Genomic DNA, 27,976 nt, shown 5'->3' on the forward strand with positions numbered 1-27,976 from the left:
GGGTGCCATCACTCCAAAACACGAAATTGACACTATATCCGGGTAGAGGAGAGAAAATTGAGGGGATTAAAGCTTTGAACTCAAAACGGAGCAGTATGGGAGAAGTTATGAGGAATCTAGGGTTTTTGTCTCGTTTGGACGAATGGAGGAAGAAGAAGAAGACTCAGGGCTTTAATCGGGTGTTCCTCGGTATTAACGGTGTTGACCGATGCTCATTAATTGGCATCGGTCGATGCTGGTTCATTCGGACCCGGCCTAGTTGCAATTTCGGGCCCAATTCGCTTAAACCAATTTATCAAACCCATAAACCCTTTCTTCATTCTGCGATCCAATAGCTGGTGTCGACCGATACCCAGGTGGTATCAGTCAATGCTGATGCTTGATCAATGGTATCCGAAACGTTTTCATCCCTTGATTTTTTTTAGTTTTTCTGAAACAAATAAACCTCAAAACCAAAAATTAATATGTTAGTAATCCTAAAAATTGAAAAATAAAAAGTTCCTATTAGTTGGTTGCCTTCCACTCAGCGCTTGTTTTAAGTCATTAGCTTGACTTGGCAACGGATTAGGCGGAAGGTGCTTCGTCCAAACGCACAATGTATCCGTCTGGTATCTCGGCTTTCGCCCAATAATGTTTCACCCTTTAGCCATTAACACTGAACTTCTCTCCCTTGGAATTCAGCAACACAATGGCTCCATATGGTATAACTTTTTGGACAGTAAAAGGACCAGACCAACGGGAACAGAGTTTACCTGGAAACAACTTCAAACGAGAACTATAGAGGAGTACCTGGTCATTAGGCTCAAAGTGTATGGAGATGATCTTCTTATCATGATAAGCCTTGGTTCTCTTCTTGTACAGCTTTGAATTCTCAAATGCATGAAATCTCAGCTCATCCAACTCATTCAACTGCACTAACCTTCTCTCTGAAGCTGTCTTGGCATCAATATTCATCAACTTAACTGTCCAGGCTGCCTTGTGCTCTAACTCTACTGGAAGATGACATGCTTTCCCATAAAGCAGATGAAAAGGTGTGGTGCCAAGTGGTGTTTTATATGCAGTCCTATATGCCCATAGTGGATCATCAAGTTTTGCAGCCCATTCCTTCCTTGTAACACCAACTGTTTTCTCAAGAATCTCCTTAATCTGCCTGTTGGAAACCTCTACTTGTCTACTAGTCTGAGGGTGATATGGAGTAGCCACTCTATGTTGAACTCTATACTTTTTCAGCAGCTTGTCAAACACTTTATTGATAAAGTGCTTACCTCCATCACTGGTAACAATTTGAGGCACTCCAAACCTTGGAAAGATGATGGTCTTAAACAGCTTAAGAACCACAGCAGAATCATTTTTGTGACATGAAATTGCTTCAACCCACTTTGAGTTATAATCAACAGCAACCAGGATGTAGTTGTTCTTATAGGAAGATGGAAACGGTCCCATAAAGTCAATACCCCAGCAATCAAACACTTCAACTTCAAGAATGAAGTTTTGTGGCATCTCATTCCTCTTGCTAATCTGACCTTTCCGCTGACAAGCATCGCATCTTGAGACAAACTCATGAGCGTCTTTGAACATCGTTGGCCACCAAAAACCTGCTTGGAGGACCTTGGACACTGTTTTGAATGTAGAAAAATGTCCTGCATAGTCAGACCCATGACAATGAAACAAAACATCAGGTACCTCAGTCTCTGCAAAACATCTTATATAAATTCTATCACTGCAATGCTTATACAAGTAAGGTTCATCCCAATAATATCTCTTAAGCTCTCTCATGAACCTCTTCTTGTTATAGCCAGTTAATTTCGTTGGTTCTACCTCTGCAGCAAGATAATTGGCAATATCAGCATACCAAGGTGGATTGGAGCTAGCCACAGCAGCTAAATATCCATCATACGACCATTATGTGTCTGGAAAGCATGGTTGTCGACCGATGCCAAGGTGGTATCGATCGACACCCACTACATCCGAGAACAGACAGTTGTTTTCATCAGTCTGAAACCCTGTATCCACATAATAAACATGTTCTTCAGGCAAACAGTCTTGTATTGGGACATCATCATCAATTCTAATCCTGGACAAGTGGTCAGCAACACCAGTCTCAGTTCCCTTCTTATCCTTTACTTCAATGTCAAACTCTTGAAGTAGAAGAATCCATCTCAGAAGTCTAGGCTTTGCATCCTTCTTCTGCATCAAATACTTCAAAGCAGCATGATCAGTATGAACAATGACTTTGGATCCAACTAGATAAGACCGAAACTTTTCAAAAGCAAACACAACCGCCAACAACTCCTTCTTTGTTATTGCATAATGTCTTTGTGCATCATCAAGAGTTCTGCTTGCATAGTAAATTACATGAAGCTTCTTGTCTCTTCTCTGTCCTAGCATTGCTCCCACTGCATAGTCACTAGCATCACACATAACTTCGAATGGGAGATCCCAATCTGGTGGCTGAACAATAAGAATACTCACAAGTTCTTGCTTAATCCTTTCAAAGGCTATCCTGCACTCCTCAGTGAATTCAAACTTGACATCTTTGCACAACAAAGCAGAAAGTGGTCTAGTAATCTTGCTGAAATCCTTGAGAATATCCTATAGAACCCTGCATGCCCAAGAAAACTCTTCACTGCCTTCACATTCTCTGGCATTTGAAGACCTATCATCACTTCTATCTTAGTGCGGTCAACTTCAATACCAGCTTATGAAACCCTGTGATCAAGCACTATACCATCTCTAACCATAAAGTGACATTTCTCCCAATGAAGAACCAAGTACTTCTCTTCACATCTAGCTAGCACCTTGCATAAATTGTCTAAACAGCTCCTGAATGAAGACCCATAAACTGAAAAATCATCCATGAATACCTCCATATAGTCTTCAATCATATCAGTAAAGATAGACATCATGCATCTCTGAAATGTCGCAGGAGCATTACAGAGACCAAAGGGCATTCTGCGGTAAGCAAAAGTACCATAGGGGCAAGTGAAAGTGGTCTTCTCTTGATCATCAGGATGAATCGGAATTTGGAAGAACCCGAAATAGCCATCCAAAAAGCAGTAGTATGGATGATTGGCTAACCTCTCAAGCATTTGGTCAACGAAGGGCAGAGGGAAGTGATCCTTTCTGGTTGCAGCATTCAGCTTCATGTAGTCTATGCACATCCGGTGTCCGGTGATTGTCCTTGTTGGAATCAGCTCATTCTTATCATTCTTCACAACTATGACTCCACCGTTCTTAGGCACAACATGCATTGGACTAACCCAATTGCTGTCAGAAATCGGATAGATAATCCCAGCATTCAGCAATTTCATGATCTCCTTCTTGACAACATCTTGCAAATTTGGATTCAGCCTCCTTTGATGCTCAATAGATGTATTAGATCCTTCCTCAATATGAATCCTATGCATACACAAGTCTGGAGAAATTCCTGCAATATCATCAAGAGAATAGTCAAGAGCTTTGTGAAACTTGCGCAGCTTGCTTAGCAATAAAGTGAGCTCTGCATTGTTTAAAGAAGCATTAACTATAACAAGATAAGAAGAATTTTCACCCAAGAATGCATACCTTAAACCAACAGGAAGTGGCTTGAGATCAAGCTTTGGAGCTTTCACAAAACTCCAATCAGAAAATTTTTCAGCTTGTGAAGAAGTACTAACAAATTCCTCTTGTGCAACCAGCTTTTTCACTTGTTCTTTAGCATCAAGTAGCTTGACATACCCAGCATCAATGTCATCTAGATGCTCAACCTCTTCTACAAAAGCAACCAATGCTCTCTCAAGTGGGTCTTCAGGATGCAGCTCCTTGAATACATCTTCAGCAAGATTAGACAAAGTGTCTACATAGAATGTCTGACCATCAATGGTTGGCCTCTTGACCAGGTTGTCCATGTCACCAATATTAAGCCCAATTTGTCCCCTCTTGACATCAATTATAGCTCCAGCAGTGGCTAAGATTGATCTTCCAAGGATAAGAGGGTCCTTAGGTTCTTCTTCATACTTGAGTACCACAAAATCAGTTGGTATCAAGCATTCACCAATCTTAATTGGAACATCTTCAAGAATAGCATCATGAATGCGAATTGGGCAATCCGCAAGGATAAGAGTGATCATGGTAGGCTTGAAGTCTGTCATTCCTAGGCTGAGAGCTACTGATCTTGGCATTAAATTGACACTAGAACCAAGATCACACAAAGATCTAGCAAATCTGTCAGTGAATATAGTGCAATCAAGAACAAAACTAACTGGATCAGAAAGCTTTTCTGGGATCTTGTTCTGAATAATAGCATTGATTTAAGCTGATATCATCATGACTACTTGCTCAGCATTCAAATCCTTAGTTACCATCCTCTTTACATATCTCCTAAGCATTGGAGAAGTCCTAACAACATCAATCAAAGGTAGCTCAACAATAAGCTTGTCCATCATTGCTTTGCATTTAGCATCATCTAGCTCTTGTTTGAACTTCCTTGGATTCTTGGGGAAAGGAACATTGGGTTTGTAAACTCTTTCAGCAACTGGAGTGGAAGATGTGGCTTTCTAGGTTTCTTTTCGTAGTTGGTGTCGATCGGTACCCGTGTGGCATCGATTGATGCTGTCTTCTGGTGTAGAAACTGTGGTTTCGGGTGGATAGGGTGTCGACCGATGCTCATCAGTGTCGGTCGGCACTGGCTCAGCAGAAACTTCCTCATCGTCTTCAACATTAATCAACTCCTGTAGATCATTAGATTGGTCCTTCTCGGGTATAGAATGGAGTTGTTTGTCACTTCTCAAGGTCATTGCATTGCATGAATGCTTGGGATTTGATTTAGTTCTCCCATGGAGAAATCCCTCTTGCTTTCGAGGGACGGCGCTTGGGAGGAGACCATATAAAATGCTCTGGTCCCTGGCCTGAGGGGATGTACGGGCCTAGGCCCGGAACCTCTTAGTAATTCAATAAAAAAAAAAAAAAAAAAAAGAAATCCCTCTTGCCTCCTGACAGATCCAGCTGTTTGTGCAACCTGACTTTCCAGCTTCTTGACATGAATGGTCAATGCTTCAAACTTTCCATTAAGCTCAGTGTAGACATTGTCAAGCTTTCCATTGAAAGTCACTGTGATCTGTTCTTGACCTTGCAACAGCTGCTCAAGCATAGCTTCCATCTTACTACTTTCAGCTGTTTTTGGAGGTGGAGACTGATATGAATTGTTGTCATAGGTCCTTGTGTACCCACCGGTTTGTTGCTTGGGAGTGAAACCAGAAGAATTTCCTTGAAAGTTATTGCGCTAGCTGTTTCCACTGTAAGGCTTGCTACTTTGCTGATTACCAAACCGCTGACCTTGATTTCCATAGACATAGTTCGCATCCTCTTCTTCATACCCTTGTTCAGGTTCTGGTTCAAAAGTTTCAACTTCAGCAGCAAAGTGAACTGATTTCTTGCCAACTAAAAGGTTATGAACTGACTCAAGATTTGCACTCATTGAAGCAAGCTGATTGGCATCAAGTCCTCCATGTATTCTCCTTCTTTCAGTATCAGCTCTCTTAGTACTGTTACTGGAGGCTAGATTCTCAATCAAATTCTCAGCTTCATCTGGGTATCTTGTCTTGAAGTTTCCATGACTTGTAGCATCCAAAGCCAACTGATATTCTCAGTCAATTCCTCTGAAAAAGATACTCAACAGCTGCACTCTTGAAAAGGCATGGTGTGGACAGTCCCTTTGATATGCCTTGAATCTTACCCAAACTGCCTTGAAAGCTTCATCTGGTTTTTTCTTGAAGGAGGACAGCTTGACTCTTAACTCATCTGACATGGCATCATTATAAAAGTAGTTGAGAAAAGCCACCTTCACTTGTTGCCAAGAGGTCAAAGATCGGGCTGGCAACTGTTTCAACCATTGGGATGCTTCTCCTGCAAGTGAATATGGGAAAAGCTTGCAGTAGATGTAGTCTTTAGTTACTCCATTGGCCTTGATACTAGTCACCAAGTCTTCAAAGTGCTCAATATGGTCCAAAGCCTTCTCATTTAGCAGGTTAGAGAAAGGTCTTTGTCTAACCAGCTGGAAGTAGGCAGGATTCAGCTCAAAGTCATTCCTTGGGAATGGAGGTGGAACAATTGCAGAGCGGTTTTCATACATCAAATAAGCTTTGTTGAAGTCTGCAATAGTCCTGATCAGATCCCGGTTTTGATCCTGTCTTTGAACGGGGTTGTGGACGTGGTTGGCAACTCCACGTACGTCTGCTGGAGGTGGGTGTCGATCGATACCCTCTTGTTGGCGTAGATCAACACCAAGTTTAACCTCCTCATCGGCAACATCTTGCTGGTTGACAACAGCTTGTTCGTTAACAACTGGTTCAGCAATCACATTGCCCTCTGCATCAAGCTTTTAGTCCTACTCATTGTGCAAGTGGCCCTCTTGATCTCTCAAAGCACCATCCTCATCACGAACCAAAACGATTGTGTTAACCATCTTCAAGGATTTGGCTACTTTTCTGTTCTCACGCTCAAGTTTTCCCCACTCTTGGTTTGATAGCTTCACAGTAGGACCAGTCTTGTTGCTCCTTGTGTTAGGCTTATTAGGCATATACCTGAAACACACAAGAGAAAGTAAATAAAAATAAAAATTTAGACAAAATTAAAAACTCAAATCTAATGGTAGATCAAAGAGTCCCCGACAACGGCGCCAAAATTTGATAAGCTCAAATTGTAATACCCTAATGGTACTAACAGCCTTGTAGTTGTAATACTCTAGGGATCGAATCCACAAAGACTCAAGATCAAACACAATAGATTATAGAGTTTCGTTATTACGCTAAATAAAATGGTTTAAATCAATAAAAGCAATGCAAAATATTAAACTAAACTTGTTGTGAATTCAGGAAATCAAAAGGTTAAGCCTAGGGAATTTCTCAGGTAATTATGAAATATTAAATCAATAAATTAATTAGGGTTCATGCAATAAAAATCATATCTAGAACTCTAAACAGTTTTGTAAAATAATTCAGTTCTCACTGCAATTATTATCTAAATTTTAAAACCAGAAAATCCAAATGTCTTTGTAAAATTCAGTTTTAAGAACAGGTTTAGAAAAGTTCACAAAATTATTAATTCAAATATCTTTGCAAAAAGTAATTTTGTTCATCAATGGTTTTAATCAGGAAAACAATTTTATTCTCATATCAATTAATTTCCCTAAGATAATAATTATAGGTGATCAATCAAGAATTATTGTGAAGAACAACGATGAAGATCACAAAGGATTAAGAACCCTAAAAATCACAGATCTAATAAATCATAAAAACCCTGTGAAAAACCCTAAACATAACAAGCAAACTACTCAGACATGTTTAATGAAGAACAAAACATTCTGAATAACATGCAAGAGATATTGAAAGTAAAAAGAGGGAGTTTGAAAATCTTCTCTCTATAAAGAATTCAGATCCTTCTCTCCAAAAAGCTCTCAATAATCTCTCTCTCAAAAACTGTTAGAAAATAACTTAAGGGTTTACAGAACCAAAAAACACTATCAATATATCCTAAAACACGTCCAGGGGTTTATGTTGCAATTGTGGGAAACTTTGGGTAAAATTGTAAAACTTCCAATTTTTTGTTCTCTCGTCGGATAAACAGGGGTGTCGATCGATGCTCACGTGGTGTCGATTGATGCCATCACTCTGATCCGACTCCAAGTTCTTTTTCCTTCAGTTAAATGCTCCAAAATCATCCAAATTACTCCACTTCGCTTCATCCGTGCCAAAATCCTATATAACCTGTAAAGATTCAAAAACAACCTATAAACAAATGAAAATACTCAAAAAGCACACTTATATCATGGTTGATGAGAAGCATTGGACTATAACAATGTTTGATGAGAATACAAGTGAGAAGGATATTATAAATGAGAATCACCAAGGATAGAAACAGAAAAAGATAAAATCTACTCACAAATTTGCTGTTTCTTTTGTTTTTTAAGTTGCTCTTGACAATTTCTTTTGTTTTGTATTAGTTTTCTTTATCTTCTCTATTGTCTCGGTGTTGTTTTAATTTTGGTATCATTTTTACGTTAATTAACTCTCGGTTAAGGAGTGAAAGTTCTATGTTATTTTGCGCTACGTTTTATATGTTTTAACCAAAACTAAGATAGAATACTTGGATGATTAAATGAGCCAATTGATGGATTATCCTCCTAAGTTAATTTTTTTAAAAAAAATTAAAATAATAATATGCAATTTTTGAAACTTAAGAAACCAAAAAGGCAAAAACTCACCTGGTGCTTTTGTACTATGGTCTCACTACCTCCCAATATTTGCATCAAGGTTAGACATATGGAAGGATTAATTAAAAAATTCTCTATACTATTATACTTTATAACTATAAAAAGTTAAAAACACTATAAAAACAGTTACTTTGTTTGGTAGATTTTAGCTGTATAGGTTTAAACTTTTATAGTTGTAAAAAAATTATGTTTAGTTAAGAAAAATATGATCATTCCTAAAATATGTTTAAAAGTTTTAAGAGATTTAGTTATTAAAATCAATGGGTTCGTTTAGATCATTTGATTTAGGAGTTTTATTAGTTTTTGGCAGTTTATATATTTGATTTGATAACTCAATAGTTTAATGTAAATCTAAACTACCACTAACCCAATTTACTATTGATCTCAATATAACTGCCAAATCGGTCTGACCTTCGAAATACTGGAGAAATTAGAAAAACAAAATTTGTTCTTATCCTGGGAAATACCCTGAAATAATTGGTCTATGGTATTATCGTTGGGTAATAATACATAAATAAAAATCTATTCTCTCTAAGACACGATAATCGAGGCAACTCCACCGCAACTCCCCGCTGACGTCGGCGAAGTGAAACTTTGCCGGTGTCGGGACTCAGTCCGAATCTCCCCTCCTTGTCTCCCCTCTTGTAGTCTAGCTTTTTTTCCCCTTTTATCTTGTTTATCCCTCCTTAAGCCTTCCCACCCAATTTCCCCCAATAGCTGATCTGCAATCCAAAGAGGACAGCTGCTGGCCGGAGTTTCCCAACTCTTCACCGCCTCAAACCTCTTCCTCGGAGAGACTATCTGAAGACCCCAAATTTTTCAGATTTGGACTCATGTTTGACCAAGAGGAGATCTTAAACCAGGTATCATTGATGGGAGGAGTAGATCCTCTAAGACCACCATATGCGCCTTGCCTGGTAGTTCTGTCGACGGCGCACGACGGTCTCCTCATCCTGGTATCAATGTCCTGTACCGGAGAACTTAAGCCCTTAGGATTCACTTCTGATACCTCAAGCCTCGCTTTAAATCCCCAACCACTTTCCCTACCTTCACTAGAGATGCTCGAGCCACTGAATTAGACATCTGCTCAACCCAGCCGCTGCGTGAACCCTCCTCTGTCCCCGACAGCGAACTTAGGTTTTCTGCTGTTGGGCCCAAATTTCCTCGGCCCGTTAAGGTTCTTGAGCCCATTACCAAAAGATGTTTCTTTTGATCTTCCACTAATATTACCCAGGTTTGAGCGGAATTCAAATCTCTTCCTCTCTAGTTTTTATGTGTGTGGATTTATAGAACCACTTGTTCGAAGACTACATTTGGAAAGTAAACCACCATTGTTGCTAGTTGGGTTAAGGATTTTTGTAGGAAACCTGTTTTTAGATCTACATATTGATTCAGCTCTTGAGGTTAGAAGCATGAGTGAACTCGGCATTATGATCCAGACCTTATGGCGATGTGATTACCGAGTTATCGCCATGCCCCCTCCTTCATCATCTAGTATGCTTATAGAGACCTATAAATTGCATTGTATCAACTTGTTGAAGTACCCTCCTATAATCTTGAAGTCTCGTGGCATTATGACCCCATCTCCATGGAGTGGGTGTTACCACTACAACTTCAAGCTTTTTACACTGAATCCAATCACCCCCTTCAAACCTCTTTTTACCCTCAACCAGAGTATCCTAAACCCTGCTCGACCTCATGACAAAGCTCTCCTTCGGGTAGATATCCTCACCCAGGTGAGTATCTCAGCTTTGGCTCTTTCAATACAAGACAGTGGCTACATCTTCTTCCATCGACTTGTTCTTGGAAGCTGCATCGTTATTGCTTGATCTCACATGTTCTGAAACCCTTGCTAGGATTTGGCTCATAGCTCTCAAGACTACAATCTCGATAATCTCTATTTACCTCTTTCTCTTTGTTGTTTTGGATTTGGGGATTGCCTATCTTTGTTGTGCCTTAAATCTTGATCTTTACTTTGTATGTTCTGTTCTATTTTAATAGAATGAAACATATTTTTTGTCCAAAAAAAAAATTGTCTTATCGTTGTGTCCTTCCGGAATTTAAAATATTGGTGAGACGGAACAGAAAATCAAACTAAATATTCAAATAATATATGAGTTTGGTTTATTAATTCTATAATTTAGAAATTTGTTTTTAAACATAACTCCGCACGTACGTGCGGGTCAAAACCTAGTAAGTCATTATTCCTCCCAAATTGTTCCATGTACATATTAAGAATGAAGAACAGTTACATTAGCGGGGTATACACAATCTACACAATAGATGTGTTTTGTTTTGAGAACATGCACATCTATTGATTATTGTGAATTCAAATTGACTAAGATATTTCCCCATTTGGGGAAAATGTCATTAAAAAAATTTCAACTATATATTTTCGTTGATTTAAAGCATGAACTCTTCATCTAGTGAAATAAATACTTATTTTTTTCTTGATTTTGAAATAAAACATAAAGTCTTGTTGACTTTGCCGATTGAAGAACAATTTTAACTGGGTGAACGGAACAATCACACAGAGTTAACTAGTCGTCACTGAGAATCATTAATGAGCTAAACGACGATGTTTGTGTTAAAAAAACATATAAATATGGATTTGAACATGTTGGTGGAGATTCCGAAGATTCAAAATAAGAAGAGGAAGCTCTGTTGGTGAAGTAACTATTGTTCTTTAATTGAGGTGAGGAATTTGAATCTTACATTTGTATGTTTTACGACGTCGTTCTGTATATTAACAGTTTCCGGTAACAGCTAGTTACGACTGTGTAATTGTTCCGTTTACCCAGTTAATGTTGTGCCGCCTCAATTGGCAAAGTTAACCAGACTTTACGATTTATTTGAAAGTCAACAAAAATAAGCTTTTATTTGAAAGTCAACAAAAATGCATAGTTGAGGATTTTTAATACATTTTCCCGTTTGGTTATATATATATATATATATATATATATTCATATTCTTCTAAATTTAGCATTATCAATTTTATATAAAATGTAGAATTAGGCTTAAAATTTGGGAAAATGAATTAACAACTTCAGAGAATTTATACACACACAACTAGATATTGTAACATTTTATGCCATTACATACACAACTAAATATAGTTTACATTATGTCCATCACCAATTTAATTCATCTTTTACCAATCCTTTTATAAAACATAAACTTATTTCATTCTATTACATTTCATATATATATGCATGTATACATAATCTTACTCAACCTTTACCCATAATCTCACTTCCAAATTTCGGCATATATACATAATTTCGAGACTAGACAAGAGCCGTGCAATATAATGATGCAAGTAGGGGGCCGTAACTACAGAATTAAGCAATCTTAGCGCACCAAATTTGGTATTCTTTGTTGGTATTCATAGTTAACTATTAATAAGTTATGTGATTATTTCTAGTTAATATAATTTTTAATATCATATATATATATATATATATATATATATATTTAATTCCAAATAAACTTTATTAATGAATAATGATAATGTAAACAATCAGGGTGTAACAATTTGTCATCATTGGGAACGTGATTATCATCATATTTTTTTTTTATAATTCTAATAACTATAAAATTAATATATCATATCACAATCTGAGCAAATAAATATATAATTTCATAAAACTAAAATGTAAGAATCTCCATTATACAAGTCATTCTTTGAAAATAACTAAGAATCTTAAATCTTAATTTCTTTAAATATAAATTAAAAACTCATAATATTCTCAAAATATATAATAAATAAAATTTATATATTTTAAAATTATAAATTAACAAAAATCAGAGCGCACAGCGGAAGTGTGGTTGGCATGATATATCTGGAAAACTCAAAACATCTAGGAATTAACAGAAGAAGAAGAAAAAGAAAAAAACAGACTAAAAAAAACACATGGAACGTCTGGTTTTTATTAGTGGTTACGAGTGACGTACGAGCACATCGACGGTGAAAGCCACTTGATCAACATTATTACTCGAGGCTTTAATTTTGTTGTTCACGTCGCGTTTCTTACTGTTGGTGATATTGATAACCACTCTATCAACATTACTACTCGGTTCTTCAATTTGATTGGTCACGGACACGATGCTGTTCTTATTTTTGGTGATAATCACTTGATCCGCCGCTTTGTCTCGGCCATGGTCGCCTTCTTCGGGAAAATAGTAATCAATGTCGCAGTACTCCGCGAATAGGAGGCCACCAATTATTAGGAGACAAATGGCGACACCAAAAATTATTGAACCGACCTCATAGGTTTCCATTCTTTACCTTTCCGTTTTGTTTTTTTTTTTTTTTTTTTCTGACCTTGTTTGTGTGTTTTTATAATACCAACACACCGTATATCCTAATCCTACTAGCAGCTGTAGTAGGGTATCCTTTTCCTTTTCAAATTACGATTAGTTAAAATTGAGTGTAGCATGCAGGAAAGAAAAAAAAAAATTTGAGTGTAGCATTAAAATCTTATTATATATTTCAGATTTAATTAATTATTAACGTGATCGCTTCACATGGTAAATAATTTTGATTAAATTGTGATATGTGCAGTAACTATTTTTGGAAAGACGAAGAGAGTTGGCCATTTTCAAGGGTGTCAAAATGGGTAACCTGTTTGGTATTATTGCTCAAGTTTGTAAAATTGAAACGTTCAATCCCAAGGTATGAAGGAGAAATGGAGCTAATAAGTTACTTCCTCAAGAATTCAACAATCCTAGAGAAATTAAGGCTCAATGTTTACAACACGAAAAAGGAAAAGTGTGACTTCCTTACAGAACTCGTTTCAATGACAAGATGCTCTAGCTAGCGCTTGTAAAGTCCTTGTTCTTTAAGTACTTAAATGATATTGCTGAAAGCTTCGTTTAAGGTTAATCTTTTGGTTGTTGAATTACTTGGTATTAGGCTTTTAAAAGATATTGCTGAACTTGGCGTTTGTGGCATATATGTATATGTATATGCGTAAACATTTCCCTCTTCGTTTAGAAAGAGAATAAAACCTAGTCTAAGCCGCCAACAGAGAGAAAAGAAAGAAAGAGTGAGGGAGAGAGAAGAGAACTGGCGTGAGGCAAAGGCACCGTACGTCATCAAATCATCCGTCTGTGGCCGACGATAACCGGAGTTGGGAAACGTTGTTCACCGGAGGTGAGAAGAGCTTTTGTCATCACTTATTTCTTATGTAAGGAACCCTAATTTAATATGTCATCTCAGTCTGGAAGTTTGAGATATGATCTGTTGGATACTTAGAATAAATCTGGGTTTTATGGTGAAGAGGAAGAAGAAGAAACCAGTTCAAGTAAAAAAAAAAGGGTACAATTGTTTCGTGCCATGTTTAGCCGATGATATTTTGGTTTAGCTATATTGATGATCATGTATATGATTGACTATGACGATATGAGAAATGTGGTTTAAATATTATAATGACGCTAGCTAGGTTGAGTATTCGTGAAACCGTTATGCTTGTTTGATGTATATCAAGAATGCGGAATCTCATTCTATGTTGTACAATGATTGATGAATGTGAGTAGATTGTGTAATAGATACAAAGGCTATTATAACCTTTTGTTATGTTTGGTCTATTAAGGGTTTGTGTTCATTTGTTTTGCAGAGCTTGAGACAAAGAGGATCCAGCTGGAGATATTCAAAGTGAAGCACAAAAAAGCCAAGAATCATGCACCATACCAAGATTCTACAAGAGGCACATCCTTAAACAGTGCTATTTTATGCTCTTGAATCCTGAATATGAATCATAAAACAATAAGTCTTATTTAACATCATTAGAATCATGCCACCTCAAAAAATATAGAAGGTTAAATAAGACTTCTCTCTGTTGGTACTTTCTTGACTATTATTAGTAATAGATGATTTATTGAATATTTGGTATTATCCCTTTCTACTTTTTGTTGTCAAGGTTAGTTAGTTATTTGGTTAATTTGGGTATCGATTTGTTTTTGTTGATAGAAGTCTTCATGAAGAGTTTGATTTTGTGAATTTTGCATCTCCTGAGGGAAAGACTCAGGTGGTGGAAAATGAAGCCGATACATTATTCTTCTCCAGTTTGAAAGTCCCAAAGACTATAGGCGGGATGGCATCATCCCAGTAGAGACTCGAGTAAACCACCTTATTTACCTCTATTGTGTTAATAAATAATTCTTCTAAACTTCACCCAAGATAATCAAGTCATTTTATTTATTTATTGGTATTGATTTGGATACTTGAATAATCAAATTTAAATGTTCACGGGCCTTTATAAGAATTTAGACACACATTTGATTGTTTAATTTCAATTGTGACAGTAAAAAAAAAGTTTCGATTAAGATCGTAATGTTCATTTTGATAATTACTTTTCCAGTACACCACGGGACAAATTGTTTTTTTCTTTCTAATTTTAAATTTGCTTTATTTTTTACATATTATTATTGGTCAAATTAATAAATAAGTTTTTAGGACTAATATAGTTTTGTGTTATTTCATTTGTCATATGTATAAATTTAGTATTATGGGATTTGTGTAAACGTTACAACGTGTGCATATAAATTTTATTTATATTTATAATTAATTTATTTGGATTAGTGTGTAGAGATTCTATTTGGATTTTTAATTATTAGAACAAACAAAAGGATCTCAATACATAATAACTAATTTATAAGATGTGTTTAAGTCACATTTTCCTAATGATTTAATTATTTTACACAATCTTAATTAAATTGGATTTGATATGTCAAATATTCTAATATTAGTATTGTTGACAAATAATAAAATGAGAATTTAATCCGTGTTTTAGTTAATAATATTTTATTAATTCCAACATGTCCTCTTATATAACTACATTATATAATATTTTAAACCTTTTTAAGTTTACATATTCATAATATTTTAAAATTTTATTAAGTTTATATATATCAATAATAATAATTTAAAAAATGGGAATCTAAATTTTTATTATGTTAGAAATCAAATCTAACAGGTTTTGAAAAAAAATAATGGGAATAAAAATTTTGTTTTCTTTGTTTTGTTTGCAAAGGATTTAGAAACAAAATATATTCAAAAGACAATAGTGATTGCTGTTTTTTCCCTTTGAATCGAATGTAAAATATCTATTACTTTGCATAGTTAAACTATATATTAATAATAAATACAAATACAAATGATTAAAAAATATATATATAGGCAACAAAAAAGTAAACATATACAAATGGGCCTTGGTTGAATGTACAAAATATTTGGGTGTTTTACGTTTAGCCTGTACGGTTTGATATGTTCAATATAATATATCATATGTGAATTAAAATAAAAAAAATGTCATGGTGTCCAATGTCCATATATATGTACATGAAGGAAAAAAAAAGACATACAGTAAAAGTAAAATTAAAAATTTGAGGAAAATGTTCATAGACTTAAAAATATTATAATATTTTAAACTTTCAACGAAGTTCAAATATTTATAATAATTTAAATATTCTATAAAAAATTAAATATTTTTAATCTCTTAAACTATTTTAAAAACGTAAATATATTATAATATGTTTACTTTTTAAAAGTTTAAATATGCTCAAATATAGAGCCAAATTAAACTGTTAAATTTGGATATCTGATAAATCAAGCTCCGTGCTCATTTGTACTCAAAACATATTAGTCATATATTGATAGTAACTATGAACCATATTCCAAAATATTTAGTCGATGTGAGATATACAGTACACATTTTCTGTAAATTAGTTTACAACTTTAGATATATATAATTTATGCGTTTTTGATTCTTTCCATCTATACTAATCATAATTAATTACTATAATTTTTTAACGAAATATTGAAAAATCTAAACTAAATGATGATTTGTTTTTATTTAATTGTATTATGTTAATTTGTTGTTTCCGTAAATATCTCACAATATAAAAGCAAATCAAATAAGTTTACATATATATAAAATTTCGTATTGAATCTATTGATTATTTTGGAAGCAACAAAGTCACAATCCATAAGTATGAAAGATTTCTCATTATTATTAATATTCGTAATAATTATAAGGATTAAGTATGGTAGTAGTTAATATTTGATATTACTGAAGCCATTAAATACTCAGATACCAGTTTCCTTATTTATAGGGATAAACATCTGTTTGGTTGTGTGAATAATTATTCTTGAATCAAACCAAATACGATCCAAATAGTATTAACCCGGATTACAAATGGATCCGCGTGTAGATTTTTGTTCTATTACCGGGTTAAAGAGGATCCGCGTCCCGACCTGGTTGTAATTAAATGGGCGATTAAGGGGTATAATGGTCATTTATTGAAATCGAAAGTATAGGGTAATTTAATTAAATTAAGGGATTCTCTAATCATTTTTAATGAAAACGTACCAAAACAAAGTCATTGTCCAATTTGAGTCTAGTGAGTACTTCTGCTTTAATAGTATAGATGTAAAATGTTTGATAAAATTTTATAATTATTTATAAAATGATTTAAAATTCTTTGGTTTTTATTATAGATGATGTTACAATGTTATCTAGGTTTTGACTCGTGGTACACCGCAAGATTGTGTTTCTTATATAAAATAATATATAGATATGTGGAAAGTAAAATTAATTTTCTTTGTTTGATGTATATACAATTGAATTGTTTTCATTTAGAATTTGGTAAATTAAAATTAGCTGTTGTAAAACAGTAAAAGTAAACAGACCATGTTATGTATAACACTATGTAGTCCACATACAAATTTGGAGAATATGCTAATTAATAAATTCGAAACTAATATGACACTTCTATAATCTATGAAATTATTTAATAGCTAATATATTCATTTATCTTGGAAGGTTTTAATAATAGAGTTTAATTCGCAAGACAATTTTTTATTTATATATAATTTTATAAGATTTTACAGGTTTTTAATTTTAGTATTAATATATAGGATATTTTTAGTGTTTTCAAGATTTAACATGTGGTACATATGTAGACTAAAGGAAAAAATAAAATAAAAAAACTTTAAAAACGTTAAAAAAAATAGTTATTGATAAAAACTAAAAGGTAAACAAATTAATATTCATGAACTTAAATCTACACCAAAATATGAATTAGCAACTGCAAAATATATTATATGTACATTTTTCTTTCCATCAAAGATAGATATATATATATGTATATATAGACATATGGACAATAATTATATAAAAATTGACTAAATGATGGCCAAAAAAAAGCTTATATCGTACAAACGCATTAAAATAGAATTTAAATCCAACAACCATATCAGCTTGTAAGTTAAATCAAGCTTCTTTAAGCATATGTCATTTTCTAGATCTTGAATGAATCAGCTGTAGTTATAAAGAAAGATAAATGAGTACAGATTATATAATAAACACAACACTCAAATCATTATATACACAAAATTTCGCAGACTTAGACATTGGTCACATGAATCATCTAGGAATTTTGATGCAGATCGAGTTATCATAGTTTCAATAGACGCATGACAATAAGCTTTGTGTATAAGTTTATCATTTTTTATTAGTTTTGGTGTTATGAGTTGCGGTGAAAAAGAATTATTTATAATGTCAATGAGACAGTAGGGTTTTGTGTGAGTGCTTAGAGACAAGTTTGGTGAGCAAGTAAGTCTGAGTAGATTTTTGTTAGGAGTTTATGGAATATGCTAGTATAAAATCAAGGTTCTACCATATTTATAAATCACTAAATATTTTATAAGATATTATTGCTTGTGTTATGGTATATTAGTGAATGTGATTTTGTTTGATTATAGAAAGAATCTGCCAAATCAATTAATTTAGAATTTAGTTTTTGGCCATTAGTATAAATCGTATATGGAATTGAGATATTTTTGTTTTTATTACCGAAAATAATTAAATGATATTTTACTTTTTTGCAGAAGAATGGGAGCTAAAAATATTAAAAAGGAAACTTATAATTAAGTGGAGGAAATATAGGGAGTACTAGACATCAATATTCACGGGTCATTAAAGGTTAATTTGACCTGATCCGATTAGAGTTTGTATAGATAATTAATGAGGATCCGATTAGTAAAATTGGATATTAATTTATGATTTTAAATCGACCGATCCGAAAGAAAAGAAAGGATGGCATGAATTTGTACTCCAAAAATGTTAAGATAGATTCTCATAATAGTAGTTTGAGAGGGGGTATTGGATTAGCATTTTGAGAGATTTGGTGGATTTTAGTTTCTGAGAGACTTTAAAAGATATCTAACGATTTAATGGAGTTTTAGAAGATTTTTTGTTAATAATTAAATAATAGTGATAATTTTATGAGATTTATTAGAAGATTTTGGAATATTTAGTATGGATCAAAGAGATTTTTGGAAACGTTACCTCCGCAACAATTTTTTATCCACTTTTTATGCTCTCTTTCATGAGTTATTCTTATACCAAATACCCACAGTCCCACAACAAGATGCAACGAAAAAAACAAAAATTAGGTACACACTTAGCTTTATAATAATGCATGTATAAGAAAACTTAGAAATACTATATTAGTAAAGGTACGTGGCTTGCTCTCGTTTCCTTCAAGTTGGTGAGTCTCTCAACGTTGTAGCATCACCACTGGTCAGTGTTGGTATGCTTCGACCATTTCCATGAAACCGAGAGCAAGGTTCCACAAATCTCTACATCATTGTTGACAACTCATAACCCTAGTAGCCGCTCCTCCGTTCGGCTTAATCATCGAAATCCTCCTATTTCTCTGTTCTCTGCGGCTTATCGTCTTCCTCGTCCCCTGCTTTGGCTTCGCTCGTCTGGTCATGTGTGCTCCATGACCACTCAGGCTGAAACTGGGTCTCCCCACCAATCCGATTCTTCTAAAACGATATTTTCTTATTCTTGGAAAATTGAGACTAACGTTGAGATTTTTATTGGTAATTGGAATCAAAAATGGATTTTCGTATTAATGGGTTTTTGTATCACATGCATTGCACATTCTGTTTCCTATTGAAATCAGGTTTTCGTATTAATGGGTTTTTGTTTCAAGAACAGAAGATGGAATCAAAAAAATAATAACAAGTGTTTAGATTGAGTATGAGGGAGGAGACATGATGATTGCATCCACAAGGTAAATCCCAGTCACCAAGCATATTCAAATCTTTTGGCTATAGCCATTGTTCTATATGAGACATAATGATCTAAACACACTTTAATCACACAACAACGGTTAACGATTTTAACTCCCTTATATTTTAAAATGTTTCTAAAAAATTCCCCAGGTTAACAGATTCATTGTTCTTAAGCGAGATGCAACTAAGAGCGAGAGTATGAAAGATATAGAATTGATTGAAGAATCGAAATCTGGGTTCAATATGAAACTGAAAAGAGAATCCCTCCTCCATTGAAGCTCACTTTTGGTAAAGTGAAGAACGACAAAAAATAACGATTCGAGTATTTGTTAAATCCTTCAAAATACCACCTTCAGAGGTGAGATTTGTTCATTCCTAATTTTCAAGTAAAAATGCATCCAAAATCTTTCAAAATCAGGTTTTAGTAGTATTTTAAAAAGTACTTGTTAAGTTTGAATAACAGTAGATTTGATATAATTTTTATAAATCATTGATTGAATAACAAGATATTGTGAATTATTTTGAATGATTTTATGTAAATTCCAAATTGAATAACATGGTAATTGTGAAGAGATTTTAAAATCATGCTTTGAATAACATCTGATTTTTAAAAAAGGCCCAAAATCTTCTAAAATCTTAGTTATACCTCCCCTGAATCATGGTAATTCAAAAGACAACAAGCAGAGAGAAACAAAATCTTTTAAGAAAAGGGTATTTAAAAACTTTAAACACCAATGGTAAACATGAGTCATATCTTGATTCATAAGATCTTCAAAGGCTTTGGGGCTCTCAAACATGAAGAAAATCATTAACTAAGTTTTCACGCCGTGCTATTCTTATATAGCTTTCCTCTCCATGCATAATCTCCCTAGCATCCCAAAATGGAACTCCATTGGAGCCTAGTTGCCTAATTGAACCTATTGCCGAACACCCATCCCACCTCTGAATAAGTACATATTGAAGCAAGTTAGGTTGTGTGTGCGAATAATACACTAGATCAGGACACATACTAGATGGCTTGTTGCCCTTAACCTTTTTGGCCCTGCCCTTTTGTTGTGATCTTGTAACTACAGTGGCGGAGCCAGTGAAGCATTACCATGGTCAATTGACCCTGATGAAATTCTAAAAATTAGTGGAATTTTTATGAAAAAAAAAAATTGATCCTTATCCAATAATACAATTGACCCAGATGAAATTTTGTGCAATATTATAATTGACCCACGTGAAATATTAAAACACAAAAAGGCTTTAAATTTAAGATTTTCGGTATGAAATATTGAGCTCAACTATTTTTTTTTTTTTTTGCTTGAAAAAAATATGACTTTGGTGGATAGATTTTCTGGCTCCGCGACTGTGTAACCATACTGGTTAAATCGATAAGGTATTATCAATTGATTTTATAGTATATTGCCTTTTAAGAGATGCCCATCCGTAGATCGGAAGAGAATATATAATCAAAACAATGCAAAATTGGGCAATCTAGAGAAGTATAATCAAAAGGAAGGGTTCACGTGATGAAAAGGATAATGATGAGAAAAAGAGTATTAAACTATTAATCCAGTAGAAATATTATATTTTAAATGCTGCAGATACGCATTTTAGAGTTTTAAAGTTGCTGAAATATGGATCTTGAGACTTGTGAATTGCGGTAAATATAATTGATTTTGGTCGTCTTATTACATTTCACATGTGAAATTATTTTAGATATGAAGCCTCAATAAAGAACTTGAAGCTACCATCTTGATATAATCTTAGAAATTGAAGCTAAGACAAAACCATAATATATGATCATCATATACTTTTATTAAAAATATATTAAACATTAAAATTAAATGTATAACTTTAAATATTTAAATTGAGAATTCATGTATTTTGTCTAATTTTTTTCATTTACCTATATTGTGTTGATAAATTATTATTCACTTAACCTAAGATGATAATGTCGTTTATATATTTTGTACTGATTTGGATACTTGAATAATCAAATTTCAATATTCACGGGCGCTTTAATAGAATTTACACGATTATGTAATTTCTTTTATGACATTAAAACCAAAAAAAATTATGAAAGATCATCATGTTCATTCCGATAATTACTGTTCTAATAATTTGATAATTATTTGACTGCTGTTATTAAATTATGTATGGATTATTTGACGGCTATGTTTGATTATTATGGATGGATTGTAAAAAATTGTATATTTTCCATCGGACAAAGATGATGATCATGTTTATTTTCGGAATGGGTTGCCATATTCAACATATATACCAAAATATTGACAACACCATAAAAGAGTGGCTAACTAATTTTTATGAAAAAAATACTAATATTATACAATTAAAGTTTTACTACTTAAAATAGTTTATTATTTCACTGAATATAAGTTTTACCAGTGCTTTTGAAGTAATTTAATTTACTAATTAAGTACATATACTTAATGAAATAATAATATATTTTGAGAAAACTTCCAGTCTATTTATGGTATTAAGACAAGAAATGATATATGTAAACTGAAACGGATAATTCAAATAGTGAAAATAAATATATTGAACAATTTTTAAAAAAAAATCAAAAAATATTGGTACAAAAATTCAAGTGGTAGGCTTTCTTTAATTTGGATAAGGATTGAGTCATTGACTATGCGACTAGGGTAATTAACCACTTTGGAATAGACACTTTAAAAATTGTATTTTTGAAAACAGTTATATAATTTTTTAAATTATAAAATTTTGGATAATTTCAACAAACTAATAAAAAAAATGATGGAAAATTCTGGTATCCCGTCTAAATTCTTACCTAATCTCTTTTAATAAACATTGTCTAACGAGTAATTATTTAAAAGAGAACAAATATAAGACAAAAAATCCAGATGGATACGGAACGAGACCAGACGAGATGGGTTGAAACAGGATGAGAGGGGATGGTTTGGGAGGGGATGGGACATGTTTTCGTTCTAAAGTAAATACGTTTAGGTTTATGTTTTAAAAAATTTACATGAAAATAACGCACATGTGCTATATCACCCAGGTTAATATAATTTTTAGTCATTTTACGAATTTAAAATTAATATAAAAATATTTTATCACTTACCGTAGCACGGGTTACTACCTAGTTGATATGTATAAAGGCATCTCCAACCCCACTCTATTTTAGAGTCAAAATTCTATTATAGAGTAACATTTGCTCCAAACCTACTTTATATTTTACATTAAAATATAGAAAATGATAGGATTGCTTTATATATAGAGCAACTCTATTTTTATCTATATTTTTTTACACTAACTTTATTTTAGAGTTGAAAATAGAGTAATACATTGGAGGAAAACAATGCTCTATTTTAGAGTTACTCTATTTTAGAGAAAAAAAATAGAGATATAAATTGAGTGACTATTAAAAATAAGAGATTTGTTTTTAAACAAATAATAAATGTCTTTTTCCTAAAGGAAAAATAAGGTTATACAAAATAGTTAAAATATATATAGTATAAGATTTTCAAGCCTTAGAAACTCAAATGGAAATTAAAATCTACAAAATAAACCATAATTTTAAAATTAACATTGAAAAGAAAAAAATCTGTGGGTTACTTATACAATTTGTCCCAAAAATTTTTCTTTCCCAAAACCACAAACCATTTAATTTCTTATAAATCATTACTTGTAACCGGTTTGGTTCCCGGTTCGATCAGTCGGCAACCGGTACAATCAAAATGGGTTTTTTACTAATTAAGATAAGAGCCACGTGGCACAGCTTACCCCGAATCGTAGTGGTCTCCATGTAAACAGCAGGAAACTGTGACCCACGTAATTAGAAAGACGATCCACAAATATTAATTCAAAACGCAGCGTATTTTCAAACTCTTCTTCTTCCTCCGCGTATAAAATTTCTCATTTCGTCATTTTTATCAGATCCAAGGAAAAAAAAAACACAGAGAGAAGCTTTTAAAACGATGCCGTACTACACAAGAGATGAGAACGACGTCGACGATTTCGATGAGTTTGATCCAACGCCGTACAGTGGTGGTTACGACATCACCGTGATCTACGGCCGTCCGATTCCACCTTCCGATGAGACTTGTTACCCTCTCTCCTCTGGCGTCGATGACGATGACGAGTACGAGAGACCTGAATTCACTCAGATCCATGAGCCTTCCGCTTACGGAGACGAAGCTCTTAACACAGAGTACAGTAGCTATTCTCGACCCAAGCCACGACCCGCATTCCGACCCGATTCAGGTGGTGGCGGTCATGTTCAAGGTGAGAGACCTAATCCTGGTTATGGATCTGGATCAGGTTATGGTGGTCAGACGGAGAGTGAGTATGGTAGGAGGCCTGAATCTGGATATGGTGGTGAAACGGAGACGGAGTATGGTCGGAAACCTGAGCAGAGTTATGGATCTGGTTATGGTGGTAGAACGGAGACTGAATCGGAGTATGGATCTGGTTATGGTGGTGGAAGAACTGAGGTTGAGTATGGTAGGAGACCTGAATCGGGGCTTGGATCTGGTTATGGTGGCAGATCGGAGTCTGAGTATGAGCGTAAGCCTAGCTACGGTAGGTCTGAGGAAGGCTACAGGAAGCCTAGCTATGAAAGGTCTGAGGAACAAGAAGAAGGTTACAGGAAGCCTAGCTATGGAAGATCTGAGGAAGGAGAGGAAGGTTACAGGAAGCCTAGCTATGGAAGATCTGAGGATCAAGAGGAAGGGAGTTACAGGAAACCCAGTTATGGGAGGTCTGAGGACCAGGTGGAGAGTTACATTAAGCCTAGCTATGGAAGATCAGAGGATCAGGAGGAAGGGAGTTACAGGAAGCCTAGCTATGGAAGGTCTGAGGAACAGGAAGAAGGGAGTTACAGGAAGCCTAGCTATGGCCGTCGCAATGACGATGATGATGATGAGCAACGCAGGGACCGTTCTGGTTCAGGTGATGAGGAAGGGAGCTATGGTCGCAAGAAATATGTAAGTCGAAGAAATGAATCATTTCGTTAAGTGGAATTGTACATAGTGTGACTCTAGATTGTGTGGAATATAAGTTTTGATTTGTTCAATCCTTTGTTAATCATAGTGTAGTAGAATTATCTCCATATGGATGGTTCATGTTCCATTGATGATCTAGCCATCTATGAACACCCATTTTAAAGAACTCTGTTTACAGTCACTGTTGGGATACATGTTAACAATTATATCTCTGTTTCACATTCTGAAATAGATTTGCTTGAGTTTGCTTGATTAGAAAACTAGTTCTAGGATTCCATTTGAATTTTGCTGGTTCAGTATTGGAATGGATTTGGATAACTTGCTGGTCTTAGATACATAACATCTCTTATCCTTTCTTATGGTTGTTCACAGCAGTGGGCATCATGAACTCAATGTCACTGTGTATTGAAAAGTAGTAGAAAGGATGCAGTAGTTGCTTAACCTAATCATCTCTGTACACAATTTTCAGGGTGGCAATGACTCTGATGATGATGAGGAGAAGAAGCAGCACCGTCACAAGCATCACCACCAGAGACGTCGTGATGAAGACGATGACTAAACCCCCTCTTTGCTGGAGGGTGTGATGAGAAAGTGTGTTTGCTTAGCTTCAAATATCTACTAAATAAAGAGCTAAGTCACATATCTTTCTACATAATTTATTTCGACGTTGGTGTTGTGTTTGTTTGAATCTCTATATATTACTGCAGAGCCTGTGTTTGTACTGGTTCATCATAATAAGACCTTGAAGTGTTATTGGATCACAATGTAACTGTTGTTACTCTGTTTCGTTTCTTATCTATTGTTTTGTGTTATGATTTACCTTTATATCCTTATAGTTCTGAACTTGAATCATATGGAAACTTTGTTGAACCAAATGAACATGAGTTTTGTTACACCATGGTCTTGTTGTTTATTTCGAAATTTTTACATGTTCTTCTTCCTTCTCATTGACCTCTTGAAGGTGCCTTTTTCTCTTACCTTAAATTTTAAGACATAGTAGAATTATGTCATAATTACGAGTTTATGACTAGTGTAGTGTTGATATGTGTAGGTAAATTAGAATTTACCCGGATTATCTCGGTTTACTCCAGTGAAATTACCTTTTCTGAAAAGGACTTATTTGCCTTTTTATTTTTGTTAAAGAAACGATTTCCATCTCAAAAAAGGAATGGTTGATTTAACCGACTCTTAGGGCTTATAAATACGGCGCATAGGGTTCACAACTTCATTACCTAACAATTCAATCGCTCTCTCAATTCTTAAAACTTTTTCTCATCAAATTCGCTTTCACAAAGAGAAAAGATCTCACCCAACAAGGTACAAACGATGTCGACGAAGAAGATGATCATGTTGAAGAGCTCCGATGGTCAGTCGTTCGAGGTGGAAGAAGAGGTCGTGATCCAATCGCAGACCATAGCGCATATGGTTGAGGACGATTGCGCCAGTACCGAGATCCCTCTTTCTAACGTGACGAGCAAGACTCTAGCCCTAGTGATGGAGTACTGCAAGAAGCACCACGTCGATGACGCTAACCCAATCTCCGAGGAGGAACTCAAGAAGTGGGATGGGCAGTTCATGGAAACAGATCAATCCACGATCTTTGATCTCATCCTTGCTGCAAACTACCTAAACATCGCAAGCTTGCTTGACCTGACGTGCCAAACTGTTGCTGATATGATCAAGGGCAAAACTCCAGACCAGATTCGTGCACACTTCAACATTAAGAATGATTTTACACCTGAGGAAGAAGAAGAGGTTCGTAGGGAGAATCAATGGGCTTTTGAATGAGCAGATCATGGAAGCAAAACATTAAGCAGCTTTCTTTCTTTTCTTTAGTGTGTGGTTTTCTTTTTCGATTTCTTGATCAATGTAGATAAAATTAAATATGAAACTAAAACTTTATTTATTCCACCAAATCAAACAGAAAGAAATGGGATACAAATATGAGCAACCCACTTTTTTGGGTTCTCTCATTCCTTTCTAATCAATCGGTTTAAATATTTTTAAAAAATAAAGTCAAACTCTTAACAAATCAAACATTCAAATAAATTAGCCATAAAAACCTTAATCAATGATTAATTAACAGCAGAGCAAACCCTACGAATTTCTCCACTTCTTCCTGTTTTCACACCAATATTACTCATCTTAACCATTGACCTCGCGAACTGAACATTGAAGTTGCTGCTTGAAGCCATGAACTCTTGCACTATGGATTTTGTAGTCGGATTAGTCCAAAGAACGTGATCGGATTGAAGAATTCCTCTACCACGGCTAAGATTATTGAAGAAGGATGTATCAAATGTGTTTCCACTTCCATTGTCAAGATCCACACGAGCTGATCCGTCTCCGTTTTGGGGACAAAGTCTTTGAAGTGTTGGTACAAATGTTTGGTCCATGGTTGGATCTGCTGTGTTTCCGGTCGAGTTGAATATTCTGTTCGTAAAGAACCCACATGCAGCTGTTCCTATCGTGTGTCCTCCTATTAAATCAGACATATTCATATTCAGTTGAATAATAGTTATATAATTGAATTGGTCTGGTCGAATAAGACATTGATTGGACGAACACTCCTACATCTCATATACACTAGTTATAAGGAAAATTTGATTTTGAGCGTGGTAGATTTGGTCTTAGTCCAATCTATTTTTAGTAAAATATCGTACAATAGGAGACTCCACCGATCGAAACTACTATATTGGGTCTATTTTTGATTTCTAAACTGTAATGTTTGTAAAGTTACTTACCAACAAGAGCGACTAGATCGCGAGTGGTGAGGCGGAAAGCTGAAAATTTCCTCTGTTGAATGGCGACGGGGTCACTTGGAGAAGGGAGATTGTTAACGTTCGTTGCCAAGGAAACTCGTCCATCTCTACGTCCCGTTGGGACTTCCCAGCGTTGTCCTTGCGTCTATATGCACCCATGCAAAGCCACACACACTCGTTAACATTTTCGGATTTTTTTTTACCAATACAAATTATAGAGGTAAGTAGGTAACCATATAAACTTAATGTTGCATAGAAGTCTAAAAATCTAATTTTACGAAACATTTTTTTTTAAAACAAATCTTTCTTTTTTGGAATATATAGACAAATTATGTTATGATATTTGTATTAGTATATTAATTTACTTACGAGGGTGACGGAGTCACGAGCCGCTAATGTTAAAATATCAGCACAAGAGACAACACCAGGACATGCCACCTCGAGCTGCGTCTTGGCATCGTCAATGACCTCGAAACCACGGAGGTTAGTGTTTGCACCAGCGGTTCTTTCAGAGTTAGGTCCCGCTAAAAGCACCGAACCATCACAACCTTGAACGAAGCAATCATGGAAATGCATTCTCAATAACCCGGGTGCAATTCGTGGATCAGAACCAAAGTGGGATGTCACTGTGGTCCGAACAATCGTCTCGGCATTGGGACACGTGGTCGAGTAGAACCCGATCCTCGTACCTTGGCCATAAACCGCGATGAGACAACTAAGGAAGACTATGAACGAACAAAGTGATCGGACTAAACCCATTTTTATTCCTTTTTAGATAAGATTTGAAGTGTGTTTTTTGAGATAGCAGATAGAGTTTGTTTAGAAGATGCATGGGAAGTGATACGAGAACGTGAGTAACTTATAGAGGTATTGAGAAGTCAAAGGGTGACATTGAAGTCATCGA

At 34.7% G+C, this 27,976-nt stretch overlaps 2 protein-coding genes, 1 long non-coding RNA gene and 1 pseudogene across 3 annotated transcripts; 3 read left to right on the forward strand and 1 right to left on the reverse strand.

The window, feature by feature from the left end:
- Positions 1–18,895: 18,895 nt before the first annotated feature.
- Positions 18,896–19,909, forward strand: LOC147937297 (uncharacterized). The gene is made up of 2 exons (XR_015568056.1): positions 18,896–19,336; positions 19,488–19,909. It is a non-coding gene; the product is annotated as an uncharacterized LOC147937297 (long non-coding RNA).
- A 3,229-nt stretch (positions 19,910–23,138) lies between these two features.
- Positions 23,139–25,129, forward strand: LOC104719622 (uncharacterized). Its single transcript, XM_087470363.1, has 2 exons — positions 23,139–24,292; positions 24,780–25,129. The coding sequence occupies exons 1-2, from the start codon at positions 23,285–23,287 to the stop codon at positions 24,867–24,869; spliced, it is 1,098 nt and encodes a 365-aa protein (XP_087326489.1). The 5' UTR covers positions 23,139–23,284; the 3' UTR covers positions 24,870–25,129.
- Positions 25,130–25,533: 404 nt separating this feature from the next.
- On the forward strand, positions 25,534–26,202 carry LOC104719623 (SKP1-like protein 11 pseudogene; annotated as a pseudogene).
- On the reverse strand, positions 26,190–27,974 carry LOC104719621 (peroxidase 62). The gene is made up of 3 exons (XM_010437575.3): positions 27,442–27,974; positions 27,055–27,217; positions 26,190–26,789 (listed from the first exon to the last, which is right to left on the reverse strand). The coding sequence occupies exons 1-3, from the start codon at positions 27,829–27,831 to the stop codon at positions 26,386–26,388; spliced, it is 957 nt and encodes a 318-aa protein (XP_010435877.1). The 5' UTR covers positions 27,832–27,974; the 3' UTR covers positions 26,190–26,385.
- Between the last annotated feature and the right edge of the window lie 2 nt (positions 27,975–27,976).

Source organism: Camelina sativa, chromosome 10 (genome assembly GCF_030686135.1).
Source record: "Camelina sativa cultivar CO46 ecotype springtype chromosome 10, ASM3068613v1".
NCBI classification, from domain to species: domain Eukaryota; kingdom Viridiplantae; phylum Streptophyta; class Magnoliopsida; order Brassicales; family Brassicaceae; genus Camelina; species Camelina sativa.

What these genes read in the sequence shown, in the direction of transcription:
- LOC104719622 (XM_087470363.1), top strand. Translation starts at nt 23,285, where the DNA reads ATGCCGTACTACACAAGAGATGAGAACGACGTCGACGATTTCGATGAG. An exon ending in GCTATGGTCGCAAGAAATAT is followed by an intron (nt 24,293 to 24,779) that starts GTAAGTCGAAGA and finishes CACAATTTTCAG; the next exon opens with GGTGGCAATGACTCTGATGA.
- LOC104719621 (XM_010437575.3), bottom strand. Translation starts at nt 27,831, where the DNA reads ATGGGTTTAGTCCGATCACTTTGTTCGTTCATAGTCTTCCTTAGTTGT. An exon ending in CTCGTGACTCCGTCACCCTC is followed by an intron (nt 27,218 to 27,441) that starts GTAAGTAAATTA and finishes GGGTGCATATAG; the next exon opens with ACGCAAGGACAACGCTGGGA. An exon ending in CGATCTAGTCGCTCTTGTTG is followed by an intron (nt 26,790 to 27,054) that starts GTAAGTAACTTT and finishes CTGATTTAATAG; the next exon opens with GAGGACACACGATAGGAACA.